Source organism: Mixophyes fleayi, chromosome 1 (genome assembly GCF_038048845.1).
Source record: "Mixophyes fleayi isolate aMixFle1 chromosome 1, aMixFle1.hap1, whole genome shotgun sequence".
In the NCBI taxonomy this organism is placed as follows: Eukaryota; Metazoa; Chordata; class Amphibia; order Anura; family Limnodynastidae; genus Mixophyes; species Mixophyes fleayi.
Window position 1 is genome coordinate 403,450,638 of NC_134402.1, and position 12,099 is coordinate 403,462,736.

General features: G+C 39.6%; 1 protein-coding gene across 1 annotated transcript in view; it reads left to right on the forward strand.

The window, feature by feature from the left end:
* The window catches only part of FER (FER tyrosine kinase), a 177,275-nt gene that overhangs the window by 140,782 nt on the left and 24,394 nt on the right, over positions 1–12,099 (forward strand). The window contains exon 19 of the mRNA XM_075181517.1: positions 7,780–7,934. Coding sequence (XP_075037618.1) covers positions 7,780–7,934 — 155 coding nt within the window. The remainder of the gene's footprint in view (positions 1–7,779; positions 7,935–12,099) is intronic.

Here is a 12,099-nt window from a genome sequence, read left to right on the forward strand (position 1 = left end):
CCGGTACTGGATGTCTGTAGGAGTCCAGTGGTGGCAGCACTTGTAAGCCCCTCTTACTGCGGTTAGAGGGCGCATTTTGGATAACGAAAGGGAACGGTGGCAAAGTAAGCCCAGCCGGTTCCCAGAAACAGCAGACAGGGTGGCATAGGCGGTCCATCCTGTCACAGTAGGTTTATAGTGTACTACACTAAAAAGAAGTAAAATGAAGGTATATAGTTAACTATGGGGCCGGTACCTATTACTATATAAACAATATGTTTGTTTGATTTGGTTTCTCTTTGTATTATATGAAGAAGTTATACATTAGCAAGACCTCATCCATGTTTTCAGTTTTGACCATAACTTTTAGTTGTTTTAGCTGTTTAATTGCCCAGACATGTCATAATCAAAGTTGCTTTCCCCAAACTGAATTCTCCTTTCTCAACGCACTTTCTTTTAGAAGTTAGATGTGAAATTGCATTTCATACCTGTTTAAAAATAAACTACTTTATCATGTAATGCACCATTTATTAAGTTGTGTTTTAGCAGCAACTGGGACATAAATTACATGCATAAATATTGTATGCCTTGGTATACAAAAAGATTAATAAAAAATACTGTACAGTGTACTATTGTTTGTAAATAATTTACGGATTTTTCAAATTACATTTTATTCATCATGGAGTCCCCTTCACTTCTAGGTAATGTTTTCACCTCTGAGCTTTTGCTGTGCTGAGCCTATTTTGATACTTCAGGCTAATGACATTCCAATTTCATTATCGGTAGCTGTTCTGTGCAGTACCCACCTTGATTATTCCCAAACACTTTTTGGAATTTTAATATAAATCTACAATAAATTTACTATTTTTATATTAATGGAAGAAATTTCATATTACAAATGTGAGGCAAATTATAAGAATATGAATTTACTTTAAAGTAACATAGACATGAAATAAATTGAAATAATAAAATCAAAATTGTAGTGCAAGTTATAATGCTTGCGTTGGTTAGTGGTCGATGTTTCCAACTAGTTTTGTGCAAACTGTTCTACAAAATATTCACCTTGTAATACATTTAATCACAAAATTACACCCATTTTGTTGGTGAAATTGAAGTGTTCCCAGTTCTACTCCAATCACACACCACACAGTAAAATGTATTGAACATGGTCAACCTAACTCTATTCATAGACTTTAATATATGCAAAATATGAATTTACATATGCAAAGTAGATTGGTGAACCAAACAGAATATGAAGATTCTATTGTTGGAACAACTACTTCTTTTGGTTAAAGTACTTACCTTGAGTCCTGCTAGCTATTTATTATGCTCTCTTCACAAATGATGCAACTATATGCACCCATATGCCATATTTAAACATATGGCCTCTTATATGTTCATGTAGTAAACCTTGTGTGAAGGCAGATCATAAAACAAGTTTGGCATTCATGAGGAATGTTACTTTCTGATTGTATAAATAGAGTAACAGAAAGAAAAGGATATAATTACATTTGGTTGTGTGGTTCTGCCTTTTGTCAATTTCAATAACGGAGCTTCTGATCTTTATAATAATCTGTACTAGGGACACATTTCCATATACAGGAATATTTTTTCAAAGTCACTGAGCTTCTTCAAGACCATATTACAAAGTGAAGATTAAAGTCTTCCTCCCCTCAAGAATTGTTGATAGATGAAATGGATTTTCAATGATAAATTGTGAGAGAGAAGCCGTGTATAATATTTTCTTTTATTATTAATCTCATAGATCATAAATAACACATAAAAACAAATACTGCTCCACTCTGTGTGTGTAAATATAAATAGATCATTTAGAAGTAGCGTTATGGAAAATGTAACTGTATGGAGCTAGATATTGTGTGTGTATGTATATATATATATATATATATATATATATATATATATATATATTTATTTATTTTAATCGTTACTGTTTATGTTTGATATTTTTGCCATTCTGAGACCCTTTCCAATGGTGAGTGTTAATGTGAAGCAAGACTCGCATTGAATGCAGGTAGCCACAGCCATGACGGAATTGCCAGAACTAATATAAAATAGGGTCACTTCTCACATCGCAAACTGCCTTTCCCTTTGATCTGGGAGACAGTCACTGGTATAAACCTCTGGGTCAGCTTATAGTGCACATAGCTTTAGTCAAGTTCATTTTAGGAATGGTGTTTTCTACATAGTACCTGTCAAGATAAGCTTTCAAATGACATATCCATGTGCATGTATGAGTTTTTTCTCGTTCTGATACTAAATTGATTAAAATTATTAATCTATGGTCGCATTTATCTTATTCCTAGGTTTCTCCTGGAGGTATTAGTCAAGTGATATTAGAAAAGCTTGAATTTATTGATTCCAAGTAAGCACATATGTGCTTAAGAATATTATCTGGTGCTGTAATTACTGCACTAAATTTTCTTTGGAGTGATGTCTGTGTGTTTATAGTGTGATGTATAGGTGGCAACCTGTTCATGCCCTGAAATTAGGGATCTGCACCAACAGAATTTCTGCAGCCGAGTATGTATTTGAGGAGAGAACTCCGTGATAGAGCTGTGGTGTGTTCTGAAGGATGCAGGAAGGCTGAGATAGAAGACCAGTCGTAGACCCAGAAGAGGTCTGTCCCATGAGAACCACACTTTGCCATCAAGAGCTCACTGGGGAGTTCAGTCGACAGCCAACTAAGGCAGTGTGTTGTGTTCTGCTAGAGGCAGGTGAAAGGAGTTGTGGGCCTGGACCTAGAAGCAGATAGGTGGTCTTTTCCATAAGAGTTTACGTGACAGACAGGAGATTAGGAATGTCCTGGATTACAGAGTAGCAACACTGCTATTGGAGTGAGTCCTGTCCCTGAATAGCATTGCTGAATGTGCTGAAATGGGGACTTAAACCTACATCCTACGTCTCCAGGGCATAAGACTGTCTCGGGCGATATATCATAAAAAGTGTCCTCATGTGTGACAATGAGGAGAGAGATGGAAGGTACAAGGCACGTCCAAACAAAGATTAATCCCCTCCCCCATCCCCTGCTTTGAGTAGCAAGAGAAGTGTTCTCTTTAAGAGTGTAACCTTTTTTACTGTTTATAATGTTCTGTAAAACAGTCTAATACCATCTATTACTTCCTGGGTTAATCTCTCCTGCAAAAATTAACTGGAACACAACCCTACTTTAAGGTGTGCAAGGGATCAGATCATCACTCGAGTTACTGTGGCTATGCATTCAGGAGGCTGACCAGACTCCTCTGGGATGACTGCCAGGCTGGAGCTTGGAAACCTGGTAAAAGACAATGGCTTCTTTCACGTAGGCAACCACAACTATCAGCATTACCAGTGATTATATCACTTTTTGAAAACTATTGTGTGGGTCATCTTACCACCAATAGGGGTTCGTAGACACAAGTGAGCAAAACCTCAGTCTCTATCCAACCCTTTACTGATAAGAGCCTCCAATCAGAGTTGCCAAAGGGGAGGGACCCTCCCTGTACCCAAAATAGCATACTGTGGAAAACGTGACAAGGATAAAATAACAGTGCCCTGAGGCATCTGAAATTCTTGGCTGGGGGCCACTGGGCTGTGAAAGATTGAATGTCCTCTTCATTCATAGCCAAATAGTGAGAGTCCTGGTCCAGTGTGTGCCTGCTGAAAGCAGGTGACAGGTGACACTTGAACAGGGCTGCTAAGTTGCTGAAATCTTTGGATCTCGTCCGAGAGAGATACCCCAGTAGGAGGTTGGTGTTGATACTGTATGTTATGTTCCCTGTGATCTTTGATATTAATATAAGGTGTGATTGCTTAACTGTTCTTAAGAGTTATAGCTCTTAGTGAATGTGTTAAATAAATTAAATGTTTCTTTATTCAGGTTTTGCCTAAGTGTGAAAATACTTACCCATGTCCATAGTATTGGGGTAGGTAGTAGGCTGAAATGTATCCTGGTAAGCATTAACTGGGTGTGGCAGTCATCTGGTGCTGCCTCCGGGCACAATGTTATGATGTTATGACACTGCTGCCGATTAAAGCCCATTTATGTTAAATAGTCTGAGCTTCCTGGTGGAGGACCATGTGTTGTACCTAAACACTGTTTTATTGGCCAAATGCTGCTGTCTTTGATTAAGAGACATAACAGTGTGTATATGTGTACGTGTATATAATATAATATATATATATATATATATATATATATATATATATATATATACACACACACACACACACACACACACACACACACACACACACACACACACACACACACACACTCTTTTACTCTAGCTTTTGTGTGAGAAAATTACAATATATGTTTCTGTAAGGAGATGTTAAAGCAAGAATCTTTCGTATATAAATTCTGAAATTCAGCTTAATCTTCTACGCTACTTATTACTGATGACTTTCCGTGTCATACTTAATATTACTTCACTACCACACTTGGAAGAAAAATCCATTAATGTGCAGCTAATCAATATGCATTTTTCTATCCACAGCCTGTTTATGCATACTTCAAAGTGTTCTGCTTCTGGACTAATCGTTAATATGTTAGACATGTATGTGAATGATTACCACAAGTTTTAGTTCTACTGATGACTTCTGCTTCTCAAAGGCTTTTAAAGTTTATGAGATTTGCAAAGCTGGAACATCTATGCACTAGTAATGCTTAATGTAAAATGGGATATTTAAAGTACTATTACGAAATCATTGTTTAGACAGCTCCCACGGCGCACAAATCTCAAGTGTAGTGTAGGTATTGTGTATGTAGTGTTTTATTAAAAACATTTTTTTGTTTTTATAATGCTGAAAATATGTGAACACTTCAAAAATATGGAAGTACTATTAGAAAAACCATACTAAAATGTTCTCTTTCTGAAGTGTAAATAGCAACATACTGCATTAAAAAATCATCCACATAAAAGATCGCATTAGTTAGAGTTCCCAAAGTTATAAGTTGAACTCCTATAAAAATCTACTAGTTATTGGATGTTAATTATCACATGAAATACTGTATTTATATTCAGGTCTTTGGATATCTTTGATTGTCTTGAAAGACATGTGCGTAATTGCACTTGTAGTAAGTTAAACCCATGGTATGCTTGGTGTATGACTGTATTTATGCCAAAATAATGTAGCTTTCAAATATACTTTATACAAGGCATCATAGGTGTGCTCACATGGTGTGTAAGATGTGCCCCGGAACACCTTAATTCACAACCAAATTATGATTGCAACACAAGTGGTCCATTTACAACAGAAGTACCACAGTTGCTTCTCTCAACGGGCCACAATATATACAATACGTCAGAAACGGAGCTGCTGCGCATGCGCAGTCACAGCAGCTCCTTCCATTTTCCTTTGCGGACCTGGGGCTCTGGACTCCAGAGGTGAGTCTGGGCACTACTGTGTGGCATCTTATGAACTGGGAGCACTTCTGTGTGATGATCTTCTAACGCTTGATCTCCTCACCTCTCTCTCCCCTTGTCCCATTACTCTTGCACTTGACCCCCCTCCTCTGACTCCCTTTGTGTCTCCTGTCTGTTTGCCCTCCCTTTAGGATGTAAGCTCTTACAAGCAGGGCCCTCTTCCTTCCGGTCTCTACCTATTCTTCTGCTCCAACTTCACTTTACTAGCTATGTTTGGAGTTTTGAAGTCCTGTGGATATATTTACTAAACTGCAGGTTTGAAAAAGTGTAGATGTTGCCTATAGCAACCAATCAGATTCTAGTTTTCATTTTGTAGAATGTACTAAATAAATGAAAACTAGAATCTAATTGATTGCTATAGGTAACACATCTACTTTTTCAAACCCGCAGTTTAGTTAATATACCCCCTGGTATTATTTATCTAATGTTCTGTACTCTTATGTGTTTGTTGTTCTGTACTGTTTTCCCTCTATGGTCCACTGCCTGTATTCTGTATGGCACTGCCCTATTAATAAAGGTTAATAATAATACTGTGTGGCATCATAAAAACTAGGGGGCACTTTTAGGTATCCTCCCCCCTGTATAGTGATACACACGACCCTCCAGCAGCAAGCTGTGGTGCAGAGTCTCCCTTTCTAGGTTTTCCTGGGTGCACATCCTAATGAAATAGGCCTACGTAGCATATTTAAGACATTTGTATGTTTAAAGTGCCTTCTCTTCTTCTTCTGATCACCAAATGCATGATTTTAATGTGTTGAAGATTTGTTTTACCTAATGGAGACCTCTCTATGTTGCACAGCTCGAGAGCGACACTGATTATGATTATAGTTTATGGTTTTAAATATTTTAAAGGAATGAGCAAAATTTTCAAAACTGTTCCATTCTGCGTTTTGGCCACAAGATGTTTTCACATTTCGCCTGCTGAATTTGGCCTTAATAGTTCCCAGTCATACACCAATCATTCCAGCTCGATTCGTAGGCTACAAAGTCAGTGAAATGCATATTTAAAAGCACAGGAAGGCATTCTGGAACTCAAAGATTTTTTTGTGTCAGTGTAGCTTTTCCCAGATCAAAGTTAAACCAACATTGCTAATCTCAACCTATTTTTCCCTGGAAGTAGATCAATTTACATGTTGTAATTAGAATATCACTATGCATAGGATTTATTATTGTAACCAAGTCCCCTGACATCTGTGGAACTGCATAATTCTGTGCACTAGTTCCGGGGTGTGTAATAGAAAATCTAAATAAGATGTGCGCAACATTGGGTGACTGCATACTTTTATGTAATGGAACTATTTTCTTGGAAATTTAGCTGGCACATAAGCTTATTAACTTTTACATCTAAGGTCAGGAACAATGTTGAAAATGTTGATTTGTAATTAATTTCCTCATATTTGCACCGTCATTACATTCTAATATATAGCAGTGAAGGAAAGAGGTAGATAATTGTGTTGTATAATTACAATAGCATACTTGTTAGTGTAGTGCGGCGGTTCCCAAACTGTGCGCCGCGGCTCCCAGGGGTGCCGCGGCGCTGTCACTGGGGTCCGGCGGGACAGCCATAGAAAAAAGAAAGAAAACAGAAAATTACCAATCCGCGCGGCGCCGGGACCCAGCAGCCTCCTTTTTGCCGCAGCTGTCACTGAATATCGACGTCGGTGACAAGCTGCTGCGGGAGAGAGGAGGCTGCTGGGTCTCGGCGCCACGCGGTTTGGTAAGTTTCTGTTTTCTTTCTTTTTTCTGTGGCTGGCGCGGGGCAGAGTGAGAGGTATCGTAGCAGAGGAGGAGGGGGGCAGAGGAGGGGGACAGAGGGCAGAGGAGTGGGGCAGAGGAGGGGGACAGCGTGAGAGAGGGCAGAGGAGGGGGACAGCGTGAGAGAGGGCAGTGTGCCTGGATGCAGAGGGGGCAGTGTGCCTGGATGCAGAGGGGGCAGAGTGTCTGGATGCAGAGGGGGCAGAGTGTCTGGATGCAGAGGGGCATTTTTGCATACAACTAAATAAGTATTTCTGTCGTGACCTAAATACTTATTACAATTTTTTGACCCAACTACTTCCAAAACAGGACTGCTCAGTAATTATTTTGGAGGGGTGCCTTGAAAAAATTTGGAGACTCTAAGGGTGCCGCGAACTGTAAAAGTTTTGGAACCCCTGGTGTAGTGTATGGCAAAGAGCGGATAGTATGTAAACAAACAGTAATATAGAATGTAAAAAAGAAAATATTGATGTTTTTATCAAATGTTATTTTATTTTAAACAATACAAAGTGCTTCTCTGGGGGGAAAAAAAAATTACGAGTAGTAGAATTATTTATGTGTTCCTGTTTAATCTAAAAGTAAATTCAATTCTTTTCCAACACATTTTTGTATTTCCTAGGGACCTGGCAGCACGAAACTGCCTAGTAGGTGAAAATAATATCTTGAAAATCAGTGACTTTGGCATGTCTCGTCAAGAGGATGATGGAATATATTCATCTTCTGGATTAAAGCAGATCCCTATCAAGTGGACGGCCCCAGAAGCCCTCAACTATGGTAAGTCTGAAATATTTTTTTACTGCTCCAGAAGCTCATTTCATTCTTTACCAATATTGATCAATATACATTTGGTAATTTGCAGTGATCAAGATACAAATTATATAAAAATTTCTCTCATATGATGCAAAAATGTTAATGGTCTAATACTGAAAAAAATCATATATTACTGTTTACAAGCTAAATGTTGTCTCGGTTTACCTTATGGTAGGCACATCCCTGCAGACTCCTAAAAGACCTGGATTAATAAGACAGTTGAGAATAAATTTTCAGCAAATACATGTTACTTGTTTATTCCTTTAATATCAACTGAGGCTTAAAGGGAAATACTGTTCTAGATACACAACCGTTATTTAAAGATTCTAGTATGAAACAGTCTCTGGCAGGTCTCTTCTTAGATTTTGGATGGCTAAATACAATTAAACAGCATAGTTGTTCAAGTAGTATCAGAATTATTGACCTCCCTCGATGGCAGACCTTCAGATTTTGAATTCTCTCATGGCCACTATGCAGTCTCATCCTCTTTCTCAATTTTGTTGGTTTGATAGTGCACATCCCGGTATAATTTGAGGTATAGTGAGATGGGATTGTTATAGGGAACAATAGTTAAAATGTTTTTGGATGGATACCCTCCTTAAGGAAGGGAAACAGAACTTATATGTTCGCTTTTAGTTGTTTTACTGATGTGCTTATAACCACTTGAATGAGTTTTAAACCAGTTCAATATTTTGACTAGAAATGCAACTAAAAACATAGTATTACATGCCGAGAGCAAGATTAGATTTTAGTAGAAGCACCGATCTAGTTTCTACAGTAACTTATGTTGTAACTAGAGATGGGCGGGTCCGGTTCTCCGAGAACCGAACCCACCCGAACTTTGGGTATCCGAGTACCGAGCTGAGCAGCTCGGTACTCTCCCGCCCATTCCGAATCCAAATCGAGGCCGAACGTCATTGTGACGTCGTCGGATCTCGGGACTCGGTTCTCGCGATACTTCAACTTTATAAATACACGCCTCCACAGCAATCCATCGCCATTTGACAGAGGGAGAGAGCAGGGTGTAGTCATAGGCTAATTAGAGCAGGGACAGAGAATACCATATTGTTCTTGCAATTGCTCTAACCAAAATCGCTAGTGCAGAGAGGAGGATAGAGGTTTATTATTTTTTCTTCATATTTGGCACTCCCCAGCGCTTTTGGGGTGTCCCCCATAATTGTGCATTAATATTTCTGGCTGTCAAAAGTCATATCTGTCAGCATTATCTACTAAATAATTTGTAGCACACCTCAGTGTTTTTGGGGTGTCCTCCCTAATTGTGCATTAATATTTCTGGCTGTCAAAAGTCATATCTGTCAGCAGTATCTACTCAATAATTTTTAGCACTCCTCAGTGTTTTTGGGGTGTCCTCCCTAATTGTGCATTAATATTTCTGGCTGTCAAAAGTCATATCTGTCAGCAGTATCTACTCAATAATTTGTAGCACTCCTCAGTGTTTTTGGGGTGTCCTCCCTAATTGTGCATTAATATTTCTGGCTGTCAAAAGTCATATCTGTCAGCAGTATCTACTCAATAATTTTTAGCACTCCTCAGTGTTTTTGGGGTGTCCTCCCTAATTGTGCATTAATATTTCTGGCTGTCAAAAGTCATATCTGTCAGCAGTATCTACTCAATAATTTGTAGCACTCCTCAGTGTTTTTGGGGTGTCCTCCCTAATTGTGCATTAATATTTCTGGCTGTCAAAAGTCATATCTGTCAGCAGTATCTACTCAATAATTTTTAGCACTCCTCAGTGTTTTTGGGGTGTCCTCCCTAATTGTGCATTAATATTTCTGGCTGTCAAAAGTCATATCTGTCAGCAGTATCTACTCAATAATTTGTAGCACTCCTCAGTGTTTTTGGGGTGTCCTCCCTAATTGTGCATTAATATTTCTGGCTGTCAAAAGTCATATCTGTCAGCAGTATCTACTCAATAATTTGTAGCACTCCTCAGTGTTTTTGGGGTGTCCTCCCTAATTGTGCATTAATATTTCTGGCTGTCAAAAGTCATATCTGTCAGCAGTATCTACTCAATAATTTGTAGCACTCCTCAGTGTTTTTGGGGTGTCCTCCCTAATTGTGCATTAATATTTCTGGCTGTCAAAAGTCATATCTGTCAGCAGTATCTACTCAATAATTTGTAGCACTCCTCAGTGTTTTTGGGGTGTCCTCCCTAATTGTGCATTAATATTTCTGGCTGTCAAAAGTCATATCTGTCAGCAGTATCTACTCAATAATTTGTAGCACTCCTCAGTGTTTTTGGGGTGTCCTCCCTAATTGTGCATTAATATTTCTGGCTGTCAAAAGTCATATCTGTCAGCAGTATCTACTCAATAATTTTTAGCACTCCTCAGTGGTTTGCGCTCAGAATGGATTCAAAGCAGTCCACATATGATCTAAATGAGCAACCAGGTTCTGTCACCAGTCCTGATGTTAGTGTTCCCAGTACGTCATCTGGCCAAGGCGATGTCAAACAACAGAGTGTTTTCAAATTAGTGCAAAAAACAAAAACCAAAAAAAAATTTACTGTATTGAAGCGAAAAAGAAGTGTAACTGAGCAAAAGTTAAGTGACGATAAAAAAAAAATTGCAAGCATGCCATTCTACACACGCAGTGGCAAAGAGAGAATGAGGCCTTCACCTTTGGCTATTAGTGGCAGATCCCAAAAAGTTACCCAGGCTACAATTGGTGCACAACTACTGTTACGCGTCAAAGCTGAGCTGCAAGATACCAGTGAGGCATTACAGGAGAATATTTGCTCTGATTCACAAATGACAACAATCCCTGTGGAGAGTCCATCCAACAGTGGGATGTCTAATCGTGAGCATTCTGCTGATGTGTGCCTTAATAGCCCGAGTGTAGCCGGTGATACCCAAATTGAGGATGCCACTTTGGAATTAGAAGAGGATGAGGGGGAGATTTGTGTAGGCGACGAGGGCGCTAATGAGGATGTTGATGAGGATGAGGTTGTTTGTGTAAGTCCTGCACCAGTGGCAGCAGTTCTGGCACGTGACAAGAAAAAGGCCATTGTCATGCCTGGGCATAAAACAAAAAAATCCACTTCTTATGTGTGGAATTATTTCTACCCAAATCCAGACAACAATTGTATAGCCATTTGTAGTGTATGTGAAGCCACAGTCAGTCGAGGGAGGGACCTTAACCATCTTGGAACCTCGTCTATGTTACGCCATTTAACGAGAGTTCATGGCAAAGTGTTGGGAAAAGCTGAAAGTTCTTCCCAAAAGAATACAAGCACTCCCTCATCAGCTAAGACCCTCCGCTCACCGACATACCGACGGCTACAAAATACACCCACCACACCATCCTCATCAATATCCTCAGTAGCGCTCGGAGTTAGCCCGGCATCCCACTTAAGGCTGGATGACTCCGGCACTATTATTGATTCCTCTGAAGAAAGCGTTAGTCCTGCTGCTTGCCGTTGCTGCTGCTGGGGGTGAATCGTCATCCCAGAGGCAGGTGAATAAAATGAGCAGTCCTACATTTCAGCAATTAACTGTGAAACAATCATTTGCGAGGGGAAGCAAATATGACAGCAGTCACCCAGTCGCCAAGCGAATCACAGACGCCATGGCTGCAATGTTAGTGTTAGATCTGCGTCCAATCTCCACAATAAACGCAGCTGGTTTTTCACAGTTAATTGAGGTTTTGTGTCCGCGTTACAGAATTCCATCGCGACACCATTTCTCCCGTAAAGCTATTCCACAACTATACCAAAAAGTGTGTAAAAATGTAGAGATTGCGCTGAAAAATGCCATTCTGCCCACTGTTCACTTAACCACAGATATGTGGACAAGTGGAAGTGGCCAAACCAAAGACTATATGACTGTGACAGCCCACTGGGTTGGTCATTCACCTTCACCAGCAGGAACAGCAGCAGCATGTACACCACTACGTAACATTTGTCACAGGCAGGCCACTCTTTGTATCACCGGCTTCACTAACAGGCATACGGCTGACAATTTGTTACGCAAACTGAGAGATGTGATTGATGCATGGCTTATACCACTCGGACTCTCCCCAGGGTATGTCATTTCAGATAACGCCAACAATATAGTGCGAGCATTACAGCTGGGTGATTTCCAACATATTCCCTGTTTTGCTCACACCA